Genomic DNA, 23,590 nt, shown 5'->3' with positions numbered 1-23,590 from the left:
AAGAATTCCTAAGTCCATGTATGCTTACATTGAGGATCTGAGTTGTGTTATACACACACACACACACACACACACACACACACACACACACACACGGCAGGAAGTAGAATGACTATTTTGATTACTCTATCTCTCCATGTTTACCTCTGGAGTCCCAAACCCATCCACAAAGTGAGCTTCTCAAAAACGTGGCTAAAATAGAGACACGTGAAACAGTACCAGCTTTGGGTGGGTAGAGTAGAAGGGAGGCCTAGAGAGGAAGGAAGGAGAATGGAGAATTGACCAGCCTTTTGAAGGGAAAACACTGCTTTTCTATCTGCAGGTAGAATTTGCATTGGTAGAGACATGAGTGTTTTCAGACATTGCTAATAAATAAAATGCTATGAGAAATATTCACAATACATATTGAAATTTTAAGTGGGCATGTCTCTCAGACAAGAAATCCTGTTTGGAAATTTATTTAAAGGAAATAACAAAGGATCCGTGTGGAGATGAAGCAATTTATATTAAATCAGATGTTAGCTAAATTCTGATACATCCATACAGTGCAATACCTTGCCCACACTTAAAATTATTGTGAGAGGCACATTTAATGTGACATGAAAAAGTGTTTGTATATATCCTCAAGTAGAAATAAGTTATAAAACATTGTAAACGGTGTGAGCATGATCAAAGGTTTGTTTGAGCACCTGCATGAATAAGTACACATACAGAAAAAAAAAACAAAAATATTATACTCTTGTGTTCATCTATATTTATATTTTCCTTACTGTTCTTTGTGTTTTTTACATCCTTCAGTGAGGAACGTGTACTATTTTGGAAATAAGAAAAACTGGCCAATGTTATTTTTTTTTTTAATTTTTTTTCAACGTTTTTTATTTATTTTTGGGACAGAGAGAGACAGAGCATGAATGGGGGAGGGGCAGAGAGAGAGGGAGACACAGAATCGGAAACAGGCTCCAGGCTCCGAGCCATCAGCCCAGAGCCTGACGCGGGGCTCGAACTCACGGACCGCGAGATCGTGACCTGGCTGAAGTCGGACGCTTAACCGACTGCGCCACCCAGGCGCCCCTGGCCAATGTTATTTTTTAAAAACACAAGGCTCAAACTGGTAACGTGACTTCAAATTAAAAAGGAGAGAGTTCCCCCTCCTTCCTCTGGTGTTACACCTCCTGAAGACAGCCGTCTCCAAAAGCTGTTCTATTCCTGTTTCTGAGGGGAAAGGTCACCTACCTGCAGTTGGCCTTGATGGGGCACAGAACCAGGTGCTGCACCAACAGGGGACACCTAGGTCACACCTAAGACCCTGCGACCAGTCCCCCTCTTCTCCCCAGCCCCCCTTCTCCTAGTTTACCTTTCCCTGCCAGCCCTCCCTTTGTCACTCGCATGCACATGCGCAGACATGCACAAAAGCACACAGGCATGCGCATGCGCATGGAGTTCTCCGACCAGCGGGGAATTAGCCATTTGGAAACTCAGTGTGGACCGGAGGAAAGAGCGCCAGAAGAGCTTGGTGCTCATCCTTCCTCCATCATTTATTTCTGCGCCAAGCAAAGAGTAGGCTTCTCCAGGCCCACATTTCCTCCTTTGGAAATTGGAGAGAGGGGAGTTGATGTGGTGAAATGTGAAGAAAAGCAAAGGGCAGGTATCCAAGAGATGTTTTTGAAAGGCCTGTTTCCGCGGAAGACAAAAACACAAACTAATCGTCTTATTTCCCCGACCTTCATTTAAGAGAAAATTAGTTCCATCAACGAGAATATTTTAACATGGGATCGAAGCAAAGATAAGAGTCAAAGGAAAGTGTTTAGGTAAAATGATATTGATTAGGTTTTCTTCAATTTTTTTTTTCATGTAGTTTTGCTGGCGACTGGAATACACTCAAATAAAGACGTGACAAAGAAGATTAAAAGGCCCAAGTTCAGTAAGTAAAACTGCAGTTCCTTACTAGCATAAGACTTGTATCTCCCCGTGTATTGGGCTGTTATACTTGTTTCAGATAATTTGGAAGGTTTGGGGTTTCTTGGTCTTCCTTCAGTTACTTTGCATTCAGACTAATTAGTAGTAATTATTATTTACCACCTACTTCATTCCACAAAAGCATCTGAAATAGGAGCGCTGATTTTAGGGTAAAAGATATGTGGTCCCATCACATTGGAAAACTTCAAAATGCACATACAAAGGCTGGGCAACACTAAGTCTCTATGGCTAAGCTGGAGTAGGTAGTTTCTTGCCATTGAAATGGTGTCTCAATTCTCCATACCAGAAAATTGAGTCTGGCTAATGCAAACATGTTCACCTTCCAGCATGCTCTGGGATAAGAAGGTAAATCTCACAGAAAAGTGCATAAGGTTTCACACCTAGTCAGTGGAAAGAGGAAAAATAAATTTCATTTTTGGATAATAGATCAGTTAAAATTAGATGACAGAAAACCCAGAATAACAATTGCTTAAATAGGAGCAAAGCTTCTTTCTCCTGTAAACATAGTCAGTTTGGGCTTTTATGGAAGGTTTACAGTCTCCAGGGACCTGGACCCCTTCTGTCTTGTCATTCTGCTCTCCTCAACATGGCTCTCAACTCATTGCCCAGAATGGGTGCCCCAGCTCCATCCATCACATCCACATTCCTGTCAGCAGGAAGAGATGAAGAAGGACACATACCCACCCCTTTAAAGATAAGTCCAGCAAGTTAAATACACCACTTCTATTTAAATGTCATTGGCCAGCTTTAAGGAAGAATGGGAAATGTCTTGATTTCAAGCATCCACATGCCTAGCTAAAAGTAAGGGGTTGTATTACAGGAAAGAAGGAAGAATGGATATTGGGAAATCACTAGCAGGACAGGACATAGATGGAAAATCTCACACTCCAATACTGTAAACACGCTCAGATATCTGGATCTAAATTTGTGCATTTGATGGAGGCCTAAGTGAAGGTATATTTATAAAGGACCATGAAAGAAATGCTGTAGATATAGTCAATGTTCTGCGCTTCCCACAACTGAAACTTCTTCATAGGCATTAAATTTAGATGCTGGCAATCAGCAACATTAATAATTTGAAATAAAAGAAAGATATTTGCTTCACACACCATTCTTTTTCCCTTCTGTTCCTTTAAACCCTCCATGTGGGATTTCCTGTTGAAATGAGACCAAAAGAGCAGCCATCCACAGCCTCCAAGCCTAAAATCCTAAAAAGGAATCAGTTGTTTATTTATTCCTGTCGGTACCAAGAGCCAAGAGAATCAGCCCAGGGGCAGATGTGTGTTCAAAACAATGATTGGGTTAATATGGAGACAAACGCATACCCAAGTATGAATTCCTTTGGGCTGTTTCCAGTATCTTCATTAACTCATCTACAAAAATCATGAAAGGCTCCATGATTACCATGACAACAGTTGTCAGTGACTATGAAAGCCTGTGCTAAATGACCCAAAGGCAAACCTCTTTGAGAGATCTCAAATGGATTAGATTTCTGATATGCTAAATTCTAACCTTATACTCGAAATCTCCCTGGTGATGCAGCACATTTGAATCAATACACGCAAGAGGCCATTTCTCTAGTTAGAAACCCTGGCACAATGATGAAATAAGGGGGGTAGGGAGATGGGGATACAGTGAAGGTAATAAGATATTCCCAAACCATGGCAATGTCTGATTCTTTACCTCAGGAGTATTTCCAAATGACAGTCTATATAGCTTGAGGCCAAAGTCATTTTCATGTTTTCTTTTCGCTGTTGTCAGTCTGCCACTGGGGTAGGTGCCTGATGGCAAAGAGGCACTCCATTCATTTTATCAGTATTTATTGAGTGCCCACCAAGTACCGGTTTCTATGTTAGACACCCAGATACAACAGCGATTGAGACTCAGTCTTTGCCCTCACAGAGCTCAAAATCTAGGGAGAAAGAAAGGCAAGTCACCAGGCAGCTAAAGGTACTCCAAGAATGTGGAGAAGAGCTGTGTATCTGGGAGGGCTTCCTGGAGGAAGCACCACACCTACACTGATACGTGGAGACCGACTAGGTATAGACCAGGCAAAGGTGAGAAGAGAGGGATGCAAGCAGAGAGAAAACAGCACGCTTAAGGCCTGAAGAGTGGAAAGAGCTAAAAAGTAGTTTGATATGACTGAAACATAGAGTAGGAAGTGAAGGTGTTGAGATAGGAGGTGAAGGACTAAACAGGCGTGGGATCGTGGAGAGCTTTGTTACCGTGCCGGGGAATCTGGACTTCCTTATGAGGGCTATGGGAATATCTCAGCGCACATTATTTTGGTTGCAATCAGCATAACTCCAAAAGGGATTTTGGCAGGACGTGGGTGGGGGGTTGGTAGCTGGAACTTGCTGGAACCGCACCCCAGACAAAAGGCCCCAAGAATGAGTACCTCTGCTTCTCTATGCATGTCTGCCTCACTGTCTCCCTCTCCCTCTCTCTCCCTGGTCCTCCCTCTCCCCCTCCCTTTACCCACTCTGTGCACAAGGTGTCTGTCAATACTGACTCCACATTCCTGGGAGAGAGAACCTAATTGCATCATCCCAGGCGGCAGGGTGGTTCTCAGAGAAGAATAAAGTAGTTAGGGTTGTGCTGGGGAAATAAGACCATCCTGCCAAGAAAAAAAAAAAAAAATTGAAAAAACACAAAACTCCTTCTGCCGACAAATGGAGAGAGAGGAGAGAGCATGCAGTTTGTTGGTGAGGGCACGGATTTACACGCATGTATGGGTACAGTGAAAGCGTCTACTGAGTCTGCCCAGCACTTCACACGAAGGTCTACAGTGAAGTAGGAGGCACGACAATTACATCTTCTCTCATCTCCTTGAGAGATGAATGCATGGACTCCGTGGTTGTCTCCCCTATACCTGGACAGCCCCGAGCTCCTTCTAGAAGTAAGTATTTACGGATCCACAGGTCAGAAGGCTGAAGGCCTTGCATCATAAGATCAAAAGGTGGGCCTTTTTGGAGCCCATATTCCCAGGAGACGCTCAAAAAGGAGGAAGTGGGGAGGAGGTGGTCTCCTTCCTCTTCCCCAAGGAAGATGTTGTTTCATTTCCAGCTCAGCTGACACCCCAAAATGTATCTTGTAGGGAGCTACTAAAGGATTTTAGGCAGAAAAGGGAAATCATAAAAGCAAGGCTTTAAACCAGTCACTTTGGCCTCGGTGTGAGAACGAACTGGGTCAGTGATGCTCACAGTGTGCTCCTGGACCAGCCGCACCAGCCGCACCAGCAGCACCTGGGGCCTTCTGCCCCACCCCGCCCAGGCTGCTGACATCAGACATGCGAGCGCCGGGGCCCAGCCATCCATGTTTTAGCAAGCCCTCCTGTAATCCCAGTGCCTGGTGAAATTTGAGAACCCATGAAGTAGACAGACATCCCAGATCAGGGGTACTTTCAGACATGATTGTAAAACCATGGGTACTCATCAGTGCCCGCTGGGCCCTCTTCGGGCCAGCCCTCCGCTGGCACCAGTGCCCATTCAAGGCTAACAAGAAGAAAGTAATCTGAGAGTTTTGGTGAGTGGACACTGACCCCTACGACCCATGCAGCGCTGCTCTTGACTCAGTGCCCACGACTTGGTGCCACAGGCTGGCAGAGCCAGATTGGAAATGCAGGTCTGTGTGAGGTTCAACCCCAGATGCTTTCTTAGTGCCTTCTGCCAAGCCAGCCAGGGCTTAGGAACGAAGTATCTGTTGCCTGGAGACAGATGAGGGGTGTGGGATGACTACGGGCTGACCAAATAGGAAATAAAGTAGAAGCGATGTGGAGAGAACAGGAAAAGGAGGAACCAGCGTGGGTGTCTTCCTTTGGTCTGGCCAGAAGCCGCGTGCCATACAAGTGCATCTATTCTGTCTACATGTAGACTTTGCTTTCTCGTCTTCGTCTTCTTTATCATTTCTTTTTCTTCTCATCTCCTTTTCCTTTTTCCATTTCTTTGGTCTTCCTATGGCTCCCCAGAGGCCCTCATGGATATCACTTATCTCCGTTGGGGGCCCTTCAGACCAAGAAGGTATTACATGTTGAAAATAATCTGGCATGGGAGTCTTACAAAAGGGAAAGCAAAGGTTAAAAAAAAAAGAAAGAAATGGGAGAAGCTCTTACAAACTTACTCCTCGCTCTTATGCATGACCATTCATTTCAAGCTAATATTTTGCTTTCATGTACACAATTGTATTGGGCACAATGTAATTCCAGCACGCTTGGCTTATCACATCACTTCATTTTCTAATCAAATCAAGTCTGACTCCAAACTGCCAATTTCCAGGGGCTGAGAAATTAAAATTTCATCATTACAGGGGCTTCCTCCCTCCCCGCTCCAGTCCCTGGAAGGCTTATGCAATCTACAGTATTCAGGGAGTTCCCCTGCCCTGCTCAGTGTCCAAGCCCATGTTATCTGTAGAAGTTGGGCACTCCATTGTTTTCTGAAATGTGGGATCTTGGGAAAGATGGCGGCAGTCCCAGGACTAAGGATTCACCGTGAGGGGCACCACACCAGGTATTGCTCCCAGATGATTTTCCTCCAAGGCAGCTATTAGGGAACAGAGACATTTCTCCCACCGAGACCTACCTGCCCACTCCCACCTTCCCAGTCTTGGAAGATCATTTCTTCTTCATCACTCTTTGGGCTGACCAAACTCAGTGCTCTCAAACAAGGGGGATTTGGAGAAATGAATTCCCAATGCATGAGGGAGAGCTGTCTTTGGGCAACTCTGCCCTCTCTCTTGCAACCTTGAATTCCAGAGGTGGGAGAAGACAAAGGCCTGACTACCTTCTTAGAATAGTAAGGGGGGGGGGGGGGGGGGGGGGGATACAATCAGAATAAACCTAAGTTAATGTCTCAATAAATCAACCCACTATATAGTCCATGGTAAAGCTTACCACACTATATGCAATGAGAGTTTCACCAAGTTTATTTTTAAAGGTGATTTCTCAAGGTTCTCATTTTCCTGATATGTTTTGGAGCCATGGGTCTGACCTTACTTAGAGGCACCTCAGTGGTAGACATAGTCAGTACAAACCTATTCAAGCAGTTGCTAACAAATGACCAAAATGTGGGGGCATTTTTCTCGATTGTTGTAGGCTACAAATAATTATTAAAGGGTTTGGGTATATTCATAAGACTCTTCTCCTAAGGCAGTCACTGTACTTTATGAATTTTAATTGTTAACTTCATCTATGTGTAGATTCCACATTCAAAAAGAGCCTAGTCTTCAACTCATGAACATTTCAGGCCACACTGTAACAAACGCATCATATGTTTCCCCTTAAATTATGTCCACCAGCATCTCTGGAACAATCCCTGCCAGGCAGTGTCTGTAAAGGAGGGAAAAAATCTTTTAAGTTATAAAGTCTCCCCCATAGCTTTTCTACATGTAAGGAAGCCTCAGAAGAGCCTCAGAAGCAATGGCTTCCGTTAAAAGTGGGTTCAGGCGAGATGGCATCACACAGGTGAGAGCCATGATCAGCTCCATGCAACATGTTACCAGCCATCCATCCTGCAGAGTCCCTGACTTCAGTGAGCACCCAATCTTGTAGAAGATAAAATTAAATTATGCAAAGGGGAGACCTCCTGGACCTAATTCCCACTGCCACACACACACTAAACGAGTTTATATGGCTCCTATGTGCACTACACTTCTCTGCTCTGTACTTATCCCACATTCTTAGAAGAGCTTTTTTATAGAGTCTGTCTTGCCATCTAGATCAAAAGCAACATGAAGACTCATTGAGTGCTCATTGAGTATTTGTTGAATGGATGGACAAATCAACAACAAAAACAACATCCAAAACCCACTGTAAAATAAAGCAAAATGTGGCAAATGATTACATAAGAATAACAAGGGATGTATGAATAAGATTCATACTGGGACGCCTGGGTGGCTCAGTCGGTTAAGTGTCCGACTTCGGCTCAGGTCATGATCTCACGGTCCGTGAGTTCAGGCCCTGTGTCGGGCTCCGTGCTGACAGCTCGGAGCCTGGAGCCTGTTTCAGATTCTGGGTCTCCCTCTCTCTCTCAGACCCTCCCCCGTTCATGCTCTGTCTCTGTCTCAAAAATAAATAAACGTTAAAAAAAATTTAAAAAAAGATTCATACTGCTTTGATGAAGAAGCATTCGAGGTAGGACACGAACTGAAAGTAGGGCAGAGGTATGTGGGAGGATTTTCTAGGTAGACTAAGCCCAGACATCCTGGGGAAAAAGTGGAAGATGATGTCAGGAAACAGTGAGTGATGCGGTCGGTTTAAGTGTGGGGGAGTCATGGGAGATGCAGCTGGGAAATGGGTTAGGACTAGACAAGGCCAGGTGGAGAAGCTTTGTTCTTTGCCATTCATTAGATGATGGGGACCCTCAGAGTTTCCTGAGCTGTCTACACAATGAAGATAACAATCAGTAGGATAAGTAACAGTGAGATATTCTCCAGGGCAGTAAAGCTACATTCTGAAATATTTCCATTACATTGAGTCTGTTAAAATAGTCTTAACTTGCAGTGAAATGTACAACCTTTAATCCACATGGTTCCTTCCAATAAGTTAACCTTAATACCTTGTAAGGCATGGAAAGATTTTTGCAATCAACCGTGAAAGGTTGATGATTCCCAGAGGTACTGCCTTGGGCATGAAGAGGTAATTGTTCTGGGACTTGGTTATTTAGGGCATTGGACACTGATGAAGAGACAGCTCTGGGTGGTTGTCGGATTTGGGCAGAACACACACACAGCTTCCCGAGTAGGCTCACGTGTTGTTAGCTGTAGCAACTTGTGAGTAACCTTCAGTGCTTGCTTGCTTCTTAGACACCTGGTACCAACACCAGTGTGTTCTCCACACAGAATGGTGTGTGTGCCCTTTCTCAGACCACGAAACAGGAAGAGGATTCACTTTCTAGCCCTCCTTCTGAGGTGGGAGTGAGAAGGGAGGTGCACTCTCTGCGTTGCAGATTTTTAGTTGAGCAAACTCTACCATGGCACTTGTCAGAAATAACAGGAAAGCAATGGGATAAATGCACAGATGAGTGCACGCGCGCGCACACACACACAAATTTTCAAGAAATATTCACCCACTGGTGGTTGTCAGTGACCTCTGAGTTCAGGAAAACCCTTAGGATTAGATTAGGGAAGAGTAATTTAATTCTTTCTCTCAGTTACGGAAGAAGTAAACAGGTGGAAGCGGCAAAACTTTGGCTTTAGAGCCAGAGACCTGAGTGCGGGTCCCACCTCTGCCACTTACTTAGTACTTGGGCTTGGGCAAGTCAACTCACTTCTCTGAAATGTAGAAATAATATACCTCTCAAGGTTTTGTAGGGTTCAAGTGAAAGAAAAAAATGTGTATTAGAGTCCTTTGAAAACTAAAAATAGGTTATTTTTAGAGACACAAACTTTTGCAGCTGCCCAAAAGCTGTGTTGCCACAGATAGATTAACCTCTGTTCTCCAGTCACTCCTTCATCGCTGTCCTTCCATAGCATATGGAAGCCTGGTTAGAAGGACCAACCTTTACAGAGTTTTTAAGAAGTGCTTAAAGCTTGAGCTTGGAGTTACCTGTTGAGGCACATGCTCTCTACTGGGTTTGCCTTTGTAAACAATTTCCATCACATGTCTTATGTTTCCCTCCAATGTCGCTTGATAAAGTCTTCTTAAGGAATCTTTTATGACCAAAGGAAAATATTTTTAACCCCAAGCCTTCACATCTTGGCAAAAGCTTGTCTCAGGGAAAATGTGGTATAGTGTTAGAATCAGACATGTTAGAGTTCAAATCCAGCCCCACCTCTAACTAATGCTGTCATTCCATCATCTAGAGTGATGTCGTCCCAGTGTTAGCTTGGCCACCATGGAACCTCAGATGCCAGATTAAACCTGTATAAATACCAGTTCTGTAATCTTTTAAAAAGTCTGGAGCATTCCCCATGATTTCTGGAGAATCTGCAATGAACTTCATGATTTCTCTACCTAGGCACTCCTGTGTTGCAATGGCCTTCCTGTTCCATCCTGTCCTGTGATTCAGCTACTTTACTAACTTGTGCAAGAAACTTCCCTGTATCTGATGTTTTATCATATTTTGGAGCTTTTACTATGGACTTTCCAGGATCAACAGAAGAGGTCATCTTGTAGAGCATAAAATTTTCTGCTAGCACCTCATTTCACCCTCGCTCTCTCTCCCTTACCATCTCATGCCCCTACCTCCCTCTCAAGCCCCTTTTACACATAGATGCTTCTCCTTGCCTCTCTGAAGAGTTCAGCCCACACACAGGTCCTGGGAAGCTCAGCCTCTATCCCGAGTAGGCTTATCAATAAATTTCTTCTGAAAAAAAACCTATTGTACAGTCCTGGAAAGAGGGCTAGCAAAAACAATTTCTGACATCTTGGTTATGGCAGGATTATTAATTCATCTAGTCCCCGTGTGATTTGACCCCTGCTGACCTCCCAGTCTGTATCAGAGATCTCTCTCTCCCTCCTCCACTGTTCTCTACGCACACTGGCCTCCTTTATATTCTTCAAACCACCAAGCCCATTCCCACATCAGAGTTTTTGCACTGGCTCTTCTTTCGGTCTGAAGGCTCCTTCTTCTAGGCTTTTGTTGCCTAGCACCTTCTCATCACCAAGTAACAGTGGTAGGAGAGTAAGTAGACAGGAGTACAGGGACCAAGTCCTTTGGGCCTTGTAGACCATCTCAAGGAGCTTGGACATTATCCTAAGGGCAATAAGAAGCCAATGAGGGTTTTAATCGGGAAACTGATGAAATGTGATTACATTTTTTTTTAAGAGTCACCCTGACTCTCCAATGGGGAAAGCTTGGGGCAAAGGGTGGGCAACATGGAAGGAAGAAGACAAGATAGGTGGCTATTATGTTAATAGTCCAGACAGGAAATGTTGGTGACTTGGACCAAGATGGAGGTAGAGAGAAATAGCAGATTTGGAAATAAAACTAATAAGATTTGCTAATGGACCAGTTCATTCATTCATCCATTCATTCATTCAGCAGACATTTTTGATCAGCAGTAAACAAAGCAGACAACAATCCCTACTTTTGTGGAATATATATTCCAGGAGGTAGATGAAGATCTGACTGAAACTGGGGCCTTGACAAGTAGTAACATTTACACAGATATAAGAAAGAGGGTTCCAGGTGTGGGAAATGCTACAAGCCAAGTGTGCAAGATGACATGCATTTGAAAAGTGCCAGGAGCAATATTGGCGAGCCCAGAAGTCCTGTGGAGGGGATTAGGAAAGGCCTTAAGGATTCTGAAATTTTTCCACGGGCAGCAAAATAGTATTGATGGTTTTTGCCCAAAGATTCAAGGTGGTCAAGGACCGTTTAAGAAAAATGGGCAAGAATGCTTTGCAAAAGAAGTCACTACCAAGGAAGAATTCACATGATCTGGTCACTGGGCATGAGGATCAAGGAGACAGTTCATCTTCAAATTTTATTTAAAGGTCATTTTTATTTCATTAATGTTTTTGCCTAATTATCTTAAAAATTGGACTTTGCTTGAGTTCAATAGCACAGTCTAACAAATTTCATATTCAGTTTCAAATTTCTAACAAATCAAATTTCACATCAAAACTGTTTATACATAAGTGCTTTTATGTTATAATAATTCCTCCTCATAAGCTGCCAGGAGGCAACCTTACAAAGGGCTTCTCTTAACTGATTAGGAAACCTATCTGTTTTCCAGAAGCAATGTAGCTCACCTGGGATCAGTGAAAAGATGAATAGAAAACAAGTATATTCTGTTTGATTTGGTCTGCTATGTGATTGGTGTATTGTATGCGACATTACCCAGTCTGATAACCCATCACCTGATCCGTTGTTAGATCAGGCAGAAGACCTACCTCTAGTATTCCTGTGTTGTATGAAATAGTGACTCAGACAGTACCAGTTTTGCCCAGGGACCCGCTGAGATCCATACAGCAAACACAGGACCTCAGTGAGCAGCAACTATAGTTCATCTCTCAGTTCTAATCATCTGGGTTGTAAGCGGTTCCCTATTGCCTATGGCTGGTGCCAAGGACCGCCAGGAAGAAATCCTGGCGGATTCTGCAATGCTCTCATGTGAGCTCTGTCATGAAAGTGATAGTGACCATGAGAAAGCAAGGTAACCTAAAGGCATCCTACTAGGGAGAAGAAGAGTACATGGCCAAGGAACAGGTCTCTGTGCAAAGGTTCCACCCAAGCAGTTCTGGACAACCCTAGCATCTCTGTGACTTCAGCCCCGGGCTCCCTCACCACCATGGCACCTGTCTACTCTGGAAGGACCGGGAGAGGCTCTCGTCTTGCTTTCTTCAAACGTTGCTGGCAGTAAACCTTTTGATGACTTCTAGGTTATCCTCTGAGGTTGACAGTGGGGAAGCAGCACACGCTGCCAACCCCCCTCACCAGGCATTTGCCAAAGGTCTTCCTCCTCCCCTCAGACCTGAGGATGATACTTCCTGAGCTGCCTTAATTTTGTCTTGTCCTCTTAAGGAAGTCTTAGTTCTGCACGGTTGAGATAAAACCCAGAGAAGGGTGAAGGGAGATACGAAAATGAACCTGAACAACAAAAGAGAAAGAAAAAGGAAAGGAAAACCTAAGCTGTAAGATCAGAGTGGTTCAAAAGTATTCAGAGGAAATGCAAAGAGAAATCACTTCCTTTGGGCTATAAGTGGATGGATGAAAGATTCTTCGAGGTTACAAGAAAACAGACTACTTCACAAATAACTGGGGGAATACTTTAAAGAACCAAACTGTGGTTTCTATACTCAAAGAAAAGTGGCCCCCAAAATGCAAATGGCTGCTTCTTCCTGAGGCTGAATTCAGACATTACACTTTCCAGTGATTTGGGCAATTACTTTTAATTAGCTCACTCTCTCCAGCTTAACTTTCTGTACAAATTTAACAAATATTTGACCTTTAGCCACACTTTGCCATTGCATTCTGTTTTTCCAAAGTACATGAGCATATGTGCTTGATTTCATCTTTCCCTGCTATGGGTTGAGTTAATTCACTGATTTTGCTAATCCAATTGGGTGCAGTTAAAACAGAGCTTATTTAGGGCACTTCCAGGCCTTTGTAAAAAATGAAACAAACACCCCTTGAGGGAAAGGGGAACTTGATTAGCAGGAAGCAAAATATTCCCGTGTGACAGTCCTCCCCCCCCCGCCACTTGTCTTTTTGAAGCAACTATTTCATGGAAAATCCTTTGCGTGTGTTGTGTATACCTTAAAGTCTTTCAATAGCGTTGATCACTGTGTAATACTCAGGCAATAAGCTTCCAGATATACCCCCATTTATTCCACTCCAGAAGATTTGGGTTGGCCTCCAGGAGAGCCAAAGTCACATCCACTTTAAATCCCAGTTCGCAGAGCTGGTCACCTCCTAGTTCAAATCCCTAAGAACCAAGAAGGCATGCTTCCGTTTTGTGTCCATGTAAAGGAGCAGATGCATTTGGGGGTGGGGAAGTGGTGTGCGGAAGGGAGGAGAGCCGAACACGTCCACTTACGCCCAGGGATCAATTAACTAATTTAAGGAGACACTACACTGGCGTCTTCAGCCCCCAAATTGCTTACAAAAGAAAAAAAAAAAAAAGATATTCTGAGACTCAAAATAGTAAATGCAGACTTGAGTATCGGGATTTAAGAGAATGAAAGATAAAAGGAAAATAGCTTTGGAGAGGAGGCAACCTGTGGTAGGGAGAAGAAAACCACAGGCTGTTCTGAGCACAGCACTCTGCTTCTTAACCTAGACCACAAATTGTTTTAGCCTGTGATCAGACTCAGCCCCCCCCCCCCGCCCCCCAGGGGAGGAGGGCTTCCGATATCGTCTGGGAGGAGTTTAGGAAAAGAGCAGAAGTTCTAACATCAGTTTTCTCTGCAGTCTGAGAGAAATGCAACTCTGCTCCATTCAAGTACATAAGGGTTAAAAGAGAGAGAGAGTGGGGGGTGGGTGGGGAGAGTTTTGGGTACAGCTGGAAGCCATTAACAACTCTGAGACCATCTCAGTAACCCAGGGAGAGGGTGGGTGGCCTGGCAGAGATCCTGGCTCCATGCATGTCCTCACCGACTCTTAGCCCTGGGCGGGGCTTGATTCTACCTCCTACCCAATGGAGAAATCTCGTCTTCAACTCTTCAGTCCCTGCCTGCGTACTTCAGCTCACGCACCGCTTCACAAGGCAGCCCATTCCTTCAAGGACAACCTCGATCACTGGAAGGTTCTTCTTTGCAAAATTTGCCTCTATGGAAAGTCACTCCTTCAGTTCTAGCTTGTTCCTCTGGTGTCCTAGCACACACCAGCCCTACGTGTGAAGGCGGCAATCACTTGTTGCCTCCGAATTCTCGCCTCCTTGTGGCCAGACAACTCGTTCTGCCAGCCAGCCCTCCCACCTGATGGTTTACAGACACCTCCTGAGCCTCTGCCTATTTTTTGAACTGTGCTCATGTTTCAGAATCCCTTCTGGAGAACAGGGCCCTGAATGGAATACATTTCCCAGCTGCAAGGGCACCAGTATAGTATCGTCCAGGAGACCTGGTCCTTCAGAGTTTCTGAGGGAAATTTCTCCAAGGAAGATACAGCTACATCCCCTTTTAGTTGCTGCCCCTGGAGAACCTACCTCACCTCGTTCCCAGACAAGCTTTCGGCTCTAGAACACTTGCCTGATGGATGGTGCTAGTCTGGCAATGGCCGTCACAAAGCCAAAGAACGACAAAGGAGACAGGAAAGACTGAGCTTCCCCTGGCTGCTCTGCAGAGGGGATGGGGGTGGGGAGGATCCTAGTTTTCCATCATGTGTTGAGGCAGATGAGTAAATATTACTATCATCTTGAGCCCGGACCTAGGACCCCTGTCTAGGACCATGACCTAAGATCTCTTCCATTATCTGTCTCCCCTGCCCAGAAACCTTCCACTGTGTCCCACCTCCTGCGCAGAACACAAGCCCTCAAGACTCCTGACCCGGCCCAGCCCCCCCCCCCATCCCCACCTTCCCACCCGGCTCCAGTACAGAGCCTCTGATGCATCAGGCCGCCTGGCCCCAGCCCGTGCTCCCTCATCCACCCTCCCTGAAATACCTTCCCTGTGGCCCGAAAGGTCGTCTGAGAGTTCCCTCTTTTCCCGAACTAGCTCCAGAGCATCTGAAAAGCCAGTGTACCCCAGTCATAGACCCACAGTGACATTGCTGACCCCCCCACCCCCCCACCGGAGGTGGGTCTTTTCCCAGAGTTCTCCTCTTCAATTGTCTGAATAAGCACAAGAATCCACCTCTGTTTTTGCTCTCAGCAGGTTAAATGCGGTGGATGGTCACTGTTGTTCTTTTGGCCTGAGGAATGTCCTAATTATATCTTTGCTTTCATTATATGGAGAGGACCCAGGGTCGGCCCAGGCCCTGGCTTTTAGAGATTAAGTAAATGATCATGTATGACCTGACAGAGCCACCCAGTGTATAAGCTGATACCCCTAGGTGTAATTTTGGCCTCATTTTGCTTTCCCAGCTGTGCCTCAGATCAACTGTGATGTCAAAGCCGGAAAGATCATCAATCCTGAGTTCGTTGTGAAATGTCCAGCAGGGTGCCAAGACCCCAAATACCACGTTTATGGCACGGACATCTACGCATCTTACTCAAGCGTGTGCGGTGCTGCGATTCACAGGTGGGTAGCTCCACGGGGCTTAACAACCAGCACCCAGGCTGCGGGCAGGGCTCCCCCCCACCCCCCACCCCTCCCACCCCCTGCCATGCAGGACTGCCTGCTTTAGCAAATGAGACTCTACAAATGTAACCGAGCATCCTGTATTTCGTGTGGCAACCCTATCCCTTGGGATTAGGCAGAGGCCAAGCATGGCCCCGAGTCTCCTTTCACAGCCCTCCGGGGAAAGGACTGACTTCATGGGATGGGGAGAATTCTACTCTCTCATGTTCGTGACAAGGGAGCCACAGTTCTCGGTGACGTGAAGCATGGTTTTTCTACCTGTATGTGCTGAACAAGGCAATAATCAGGATGTGACTAAGCAAGGCACAGAAGTGTAGAGAAGTGGTGTCACAGCCGTGGCGATGGCCTGGAGACAAGTAGAACAGGACACGTGAGAAGGAGGGTGGCAGGTGGCACTGCTTGGTCAGCTGTCCTCCAGGAAGGAGGACAGGAAGCATGACATGTTTTGAACTAAGTCACTGCCTAAATGAGGAGAGGCAAGAGTGACCTTCACAGAATCCTCATCCTTCTTTCTTTTTTTAAGTTTGTTTAATTTTGAGTGAGAGCGCGCGCGCAAGCAGGGGAAGAGCAGAGAGAGTGGGAAAGAGACTCCCCAGCAGGCTCCGTGCTGTCAGCGCAGAGCCCCGCGTGGGGCTGGAACTCACCAACTGTGAGATCATGACCTGAGCCGAAACCGAGAGTCAGCCACGTGACCGAGTGAGCCACCCAGGCGCCCCGAAACGCTCGTAACCTCTTTTGCTCAGGCTGCGAGTCCTAACACAGGGGAATGCGTGTCCACGCAGCGCCTTTGACAAAAAGGCCAATGGGTCTGGGTCAAGCGCCTCACCTGTGTCACCTTATTTAATCCTCACAGTTCCCAACGCTGTGGCTGCTACTACCGTCCACATCTTGAGAGAGAGAGAGAGAGGCAGACTAGATTTTCTAAAGCCGCACTGTTAGAACGTACCCGAGTGGGAACTGGCACCTAAGTCCAGCTCTTAACTACCACTCTGGGACTACTTTGAGATGCGGCCCCTGAGTCAGTGCTCGGCCCCTGGATGCCGGATGAAGTTTCTGAATCAGTCAGGCTTCTGTATCTTTTTCCTTCCTGCACACCGGTCAGGTGATAGTGCCGTCGTATCTCTGCCAGACAGAGGGGCAAAGATGTAAAATTCACTCCCTTTGAAGGTGTGTCGTCAGCAGCTTTTCAGAAATTTGGGGAAGCAGCAAAAGCAAAGTCTATGTGTAAAATAAGATTTAAGAATTACTGGAAGAGTCTGTTGGCTGGCCTCTTTTCCCCGCCACTGCGGGGGGATGATGAGCTGATTTTCCGATGGGAAAAGGACTACAAACGCTCTATTACGGAGAACTAGTGAAACATTCAAGAGAAACAATACCAAGGGCGCATGGGGGGCTCAGTTGGTTGAGTGTCTGACTCTTGATTTCAGCTCAGGTCATGATCTCGCAGTTCGTGAGATCAAGCCCCGCGTGGGGCTCCTTCTGCTGACAGCACGGAGCCTGCTTGGGATTCTCTCTCTCCCTCTCTCTCTGTCCCTCCCCCACTCATGCTGCTCTCTCTCTCTCTCAAAATGGGTAAATAAACTTAAAAAAAAAAGGGACAGAAACTACACCAAACACTATTTCTTAATGCCAGACTATGAAAAAAAATATTTCGCTTTCACTCTGAAATAAATCTGCAAAAAGGAAAGAGGCACACAAATCTACACACACGTGCATATGCACGAATGCACACATGCGTGCTCCCACACGTGTGCTTGCACGTATGTGCATGCACACCCACATCCCCATACACATGCATGCCCAGTCAGCTCCAGCACCATTGGCCCTCTCCAGGCTGCGTCTGTGTGGACACAGGGTCCGCTGCAGAGGCTGAGCCTGTCTTCGGGTTGCCTGTATTTTCCCATCTGTGATCCAGATGGTTGGCACTCTGCTCCCTCTGGCATTTGCTGGATCTCTCTTGCCTTTCCATGCTTCCCATGCAGGACAGAGTCACACGAGTTCATTCAACCTCACAAAGATGTCATCATAATCACAGTAATCCCTTGCGCTATGATTCCCTCCTTCCAGCATCATCTCGACCCTGAGGCTGCGGTTAACATCCCCATTTGCTACAAGAGGAGCTGAGAAATAGGGAAGCTAATTAAGTTGCTAGTTAGTTGCAAATTCAGGATTAGACCTCATGTCCCCTGACTTCCAGTCCAGAGCCCAGGTGACATATGTACATAAGAACAGGGGCAGGGGTCCCAGCACTGCTTAATATACAAGTGAGGATGTGAGGTAGATGTAGACTTTGGAACAGTAAGAGTTGAGAATGGCTTTATGGTGGATGGAGACCCCACTGGGGAGAAAATAAGAAGGGTTTTGACAAGGACCAGGACTCAGCAATCCCAATGTTGGGGGTTGGAGAGTAGGAAAGAACGTGGGGAGAGAATACAGAGGAGGGTAGAGGGGCGGAGGAGAAGAGCTTGAATGTTTCAGAACACAAGATTTGCTACTTGAACAACCGAGTGCCATTGTAGTTTTCTGGACCAGTGTCTGATCTAGTGCGAAACTACTCAGAAACTATTCAGAAACTGTCCCTGGGGAGGATGAATGGAGACCTTAAGGGAGAACAGATAGGAGTTTTTTGATACTCTCAGTTTTGTTTTTCACAAACATAATGAGTCTGTCTTCATAAGGCAGGATTTAAGACCTAGAACATGAGTAGAAAGTACACACGGGTCCTCCCATATTGTCCCTTCAGAGTCCCCACGGTCAGAACTGGGAAGCTGGAGAGAGCATACTTTGGTTTAGAAATTCAGATTTAGCTTTAGAATTTAATATTAATACAATATATTATAATCAGATGTCTTATTACGAATGGTTCCCTTGATTCTGTCAACCCAAAGGGATAATGAACACATTGGAGGCATCATATTTCGGCTCAATCTTGTCCCGAACTAACCTCTATACATAGAGTAGGACCAAGTGCCAGGGAGGGGGAAGATTTCTGCCCAATGGGGTGATGAGGAGGCCATCCATCCCCATGCAGAGTACTCTTCATGCTGATTTTTTTTAAATGTTTATTTTTGAGAGAGACAAGAGCATGAGTGGGGAGGGGCCAAAGAGAGAAGGAGACACAGAATGTGAGGCAGGCTCCAGGCTCTGAGCACAGAGCCGGACACGAAGATTGAACTTGTGAACTATGAGATCATGACCCGAGCTGACGTCAGACGCTTAACTGACTGAGCCACCCAGGCGCCCCTCTTCATGCTGATTTCTGACCAGAGGCCCACCCTGAGAATGGCAGCTGTTCAAAACGGCCCTTTTCTCTGAACCACGCAGCTGACCCTCAGCATAGCCCAATCCCTGGATACCAGGGATAGGGAGGAGGAGAAGGCCATGCCCAGTACCATGCAGGGCATCTAAGGAATGCAAAGAAGTAAAACTGTTTTGCTCTTTTGGGGAATATTTATGAGGTGCCTATCTCTGAGTGAGGATAGAAATGAGGGCACATGTACTTAAATTCTCCAAAGTACCATGACTCCCATCTGCTTCATAAGCAAAACCACAGCCTCTTTCAGGCTGTCTCTCTTCTCTAGTGTATCCTACAGTGGTCAAGTCTCTAGTGCATTCCATCTCCATGGCCTACTAGCACCTGTAGTTCACAGACCATTGACCTCTCCAGTATCCACTCTTCTCTAGAATATCTGGGAAGATCCTCCCAGATCTTCAGTTAAGTCCACCGCCAGGGTCAGGCATCAGTCTGGTCTGCAACAGGGAAATCTCAGGAGCACACCCTAGCTGGGTATCACATCTTCCCCAAAGTCTAGGTTTTCAGCCTTACCTCACCCTCACAAGGGATATCAGCAGACCTGTCCAGCTTGAGACCACCCCTGCCCCCACCCTTCCCATCTCCTTGAACAGCCTGAGGGAAGCTCAACACAGACCCCCCCCCCCCTTCACTTGCTTCCCTTCCTTCTAGGTGGCAGCTACTGTTCTTCTCTTTTTTTTTTAAATTTTTTTTTTTACATTTATTTATTTTTGAGAAACTGAGACAAAGTGTGAGCGAGGGAGGGGCAGAGAGAGAAGGAGACACAGAATCTGAAGCAGGCTCCAGTCTCTGAGCTGTCAGCACAGAGCCTGATGCGGGGCTCAAACCCGCAAACTGTGAGATCATGACCTGAGCCGAAGTCCAATGCTCAGTCGACGGAGGCGCCCAGGTGCCCCTGTTCTTCTGACTCTTAAACAGGAGCAAATGCACGCACACACACATTTCCTGAATACACTGGAGTATGAAACCAAGGGCAGAATAATTTCTTGGGAAGAAAATAAAAACATAAGTGTTATTGTGATTTCTAATTCCCTCATTAATTATAAGTAAAAGGAGCATGGGATAATTTTTTTTAACAACTAGAATTTTCAGCCGCACCAGAGCTGTGCTTGTAAATGTTTAACAACCAGCTCCTCAAACGCAGGGGTAATTCTGATTTTACCAGCTTCTGTGGCATAAATACTCCCACTGTGGCTGAGTCAAGCTACGGTGGGAAGCGAACCAACTCCCACGATCCTGAAAAGTTAACAACTGGCTTTCCTAAGCCAGCGTGAGTGGCACAACACACACCACTGACAGGCCTTCCAGCACAGAAGCCTAAAACACTGCCTTTTCCATACGAACATTTCTTTTTTTTTTTTTTTTTTTATAAATTTTTTTTTTCACGTTTATTTATTTTTGAGACAGAGAGAGACAGAGCATGAATGGGGGAGGGTCAGAGAGAGGGAGACACAGAATCTGAAACAGGCTCCAGGCTCTGAGCTGTCAGCACAGAGCCCGACGCGGGGCTTGAACTCACGGACCGCAAGATCATGACCTGAGCCGAAGTCGGCGGCTTAACCGACTGAGCCACCCAGGCGCCCCCATACGAACATTTCTAATCTGGTTGGGAGACAAAAGCAACTCGAGAAATTTTTAGAAGATGGCACAAGACCAAATACGATCAGTCTCGGTTGTGAGACAACATTCTAAGGCATCATTACGAAGGGATGCCGCAAAGTCTTCCCAGAATCTCTGTAGAGAAGAAAGGGTTGGGCACTGAGCAACACAGGCCTTGTCAGGCAGAAGTGGGAGCTGGTTTTCCAGAGCAAAAGAGCAGCAGGAGCAGACACGGATTGGGAACCATGTGCTCTGTCCGGGGAGCCGAGATCAGCCTAGCCGCAGCTGGAATTGGTGAGGTAACAGATCCTGAGCCCCCGAGAGAAAGGAGGGCAGGGTTGCAAAGATTTGGAAAGATGAGGAGTTTGGTGCCTGTGCTTTTGGACTCTCAGAGGCAACTGTGACCAAGGGGGACCGGCCGGGGATTCCAGGTCAGCAAGACCTGGGTTCAAATCCCTGCCTTGCCAATTTACTAGTTACAAAATCTGGCCTGAGTCACTCCGCTGGTCCAAGCCCAATTCTGTGAAATGGGAACAACAGCACTGCCTCTACGCCACAAATCGGGGGTTTGCTGGGTGGACCCGGTGAGATACCACACATGGGAATGATTTTAAATCAATTAAGCACTCCACATGTCAAGTACTATTATCACTATCTTTCCTTCTGGGTCATTGAGCAGGTGAGTCTTGAAACTTGTTGGCTCATGAAGGTGGGAGGGCAGGAAATGGCAACTCTCACTCCTGGAGGGAAGGGAGGGTGTTGATGAGAACAAATCTAAGTGCTTTTTTAGTTCCCTCTGTGCCATAAATCACAGATACCCACAGGAGCCATTTTTGGCTCCGGGGCAAGGAAATGACAATGTGAAGTGATTCTGAGGAAGCAGAATGGGACCCCTGCTTCACATACAAGCAAAGAGGTGTATATGTCAGTCACCGTTACATCAGGATCTAAAACCTTCAAAATCCTAGAAATTAAAGAAACAATTTCTAGTCCTTCAGGACTCTTTTTAATGAGTTCAGTATAGCCACGCACCTTCCTTCCCTTGCTCAAAATAAAAGGAATAATTTGCTTTGTAAAAGTTCATGGCCACCCTCCGAAATAACTGGAGTCATTCTGTGATGTCACAAAACCAAACTGGAAATTGTCAGAAGTATTACTCAAAAGATCTAGTTAGAATGAGCAAACCAAGGAAGAGAAATTTGAGGCATGGTGGCAAACAGAAATTGCTGCCCAATGGAACAAGCAGGTTCTGTAATAAGAAAGAGAAGCATATCTGACCTGGGAGGTCAGATGCTGGGCCATGGGATGAAGGCACCCTTCTTGGGGGATGGACTGAAGGTCAGGATAAACCTTTTCTTAATCTCGCTCTTTCTTTCATATCTTCAAATAAAGATGGAGGCTACTTTGATATCAGTCTGTTGACTGTGTCAAAGAATATTTTTCTGTTCTTCAATTTTTTTTTTTCTCTTCATAGTGGTGTGCTTGATAATTCAGGAGGGAAAATACTTGTTCGGAAAGTTGCTGGGCAATCTGGCTATAAGGGGAGTTATTCCAATGGTGTCCAGTCATTGTCCCTGCCACGCTGGAGAGAGTCCTTCATCGTCTCAGGTACGCCCACACACTGGAGAAACACAGCCCTACCCAGGCACTTGGCTTAAGTGACCTCATGGGATGAAATGTATTCTTTTCAATGTTCTATTGGTTTTAGTTTATGGCCCAACTCATTTCATAAAAGTCTGAAGCATTAGCTCTTCTGATAATTAGGATCATGAAACAATAAATTATAATTACAGTGATAAATCACTACAAAGTCTGGAAATATTAAAAGGCTCCAATTGCTCATTTTAAACACACTGCAGCTATCCATAAATCCAATCAAACTTTTAATGAAATGAATTACATTTAATAACTTCGGTTTTTGAACTACTCCTTTAGTTAGGCCAAATATGTCTCATATCTAGAACCTCATTCCTTGATATTTCTGGTAAATGGAAAGGGATATAGGCTCTTATAGAACTGAGCTGCAATTTTGAGATTTCTTTTTATTTAATTGATTGTTTCACTCGTTGGTCCTTGCTATCTAGCTCCTTAGGATTTTTGTAGATAACATTTTCACTCTTTTCCTCCCTCTTCCAATGAGGTAATGTCAGTGAGCTAATGACAAGTGTGATTTCACGGGAAAAAAGGTGACCTAGTATCTGTATTATCATGACCCTCCCTTTCCTATTGTGAATTCCGCAACCTTTTGTTTTGAAACTTTTTTAATTGAAAGAATACTACAATGAATATCCACATTCCCTTCACCTACCAACATTTGCTTTATTAACCTACTTATCATTTATCTACATTTTGCTCTAAACCATGTGAAAATAAGCTGCAGGCATCATGACACTTTATCCCTCAATACTTCTGCACACATCTGGTAAAAACCAGATTTTCCTAATAACCACAATACCAATACCACACCTAAAGCATTAACATTGGTACAATTATTTTATCTAACAAACAGTTCTTCCCAATAGTATCCAGTTATCTTAGTCTTCATAGTAATTTCTTCCTCCTCCTACTTTTCTCTCCTTCCCTCCTCTCTCCCTCCCTGTCTCCCTGTCTCCCTCCCTCCCTCCCTCCCTTCCTTCCAGATCCACAGTCTAATAAATAATAAAAATCATCCATTGCCTTTAGTTGTCATGTCTATTAACTCTCCAATAATCTAAAACTATCTACCACCACACTACCTTTTTTTTTTTGTCATGAATGACAATGACATTTTTGAAGTCCCAGCCAGTTGTCCAGTACTGTGTCTCCCAGTCTGGACCACAAACATGTCCAGCCATGTCCTCATGATTGGATTCAGGTTACATATTTCGCCAAGGTTACTACATAGGTGGTATCATAGCATATGCATTGTGCTTTATCACAGTGGTCATATCAGAAGACACAATAATGTCAGTTTATCCAGTTGTCGGTGATGCTAAACTGGACTGCTTGGATACTTTACAGTATCTCTCCATGGTAGAGATACT

At 45.3% G+C, this 23,590-nt stretch overlaps 1 protein-coding gene across 2 annotated transcripts in view; it reads left to right on the top strand.

The window, feature by feature from the left end:
* Positions 1-23,590, top strand: part of VIT (vitrin) — an 82,885-nt gene that overhangs the window by 5,594 nt on the left and 53,701 nt on the right. The window contains exons 1-4 of one of the 2 annotated variants that reach the window (XM_049651900.1): positions 1,371-1,645; positions 1,856-1,921; positions 15,439-15,595; positions 22,042-22,175. In XM_049651900.1, coding sequence (XP_049507857.1) covers positions 1,387-1,645; positions 1,856-1,921; positions 15,439-15,595; positions 22,042-22,175 — 616 coding nt within the window. In that variant the 5' untranslated portion in view covers positions 1,371-1,386. Of the gene's footprint in view, positions 1-1,370; positions 1,646-1,855; positions 1,922-15,438; positions 15,596-22,041; positions 22,176-23,590 lie in introns of those variants that run through there. The other variant, XM_049651899.1, reaches the window with a different exon arrangement.

The sequence above is a fragment of the Panthera uncia genome (genome assembly GCF_023721935.1).
Source record: "Panthera uncia isolate 11264 chromosome A3 unlocalized genomic scaffold, Puncia_PCG_1.0 HiC_scaffold_12, whole genome shotgun sequence".
In the NCBI taxonomy this organism is placed as follows: domain Eukaryota; kingdom Metazoa; phylum Chordata; class Mammalia; order Carnivora; family Felidae; genus Panthera; species Panthera uncia.
This window is presented reverse-complemented; position numbering and strand designations above follow the sequence as displayed.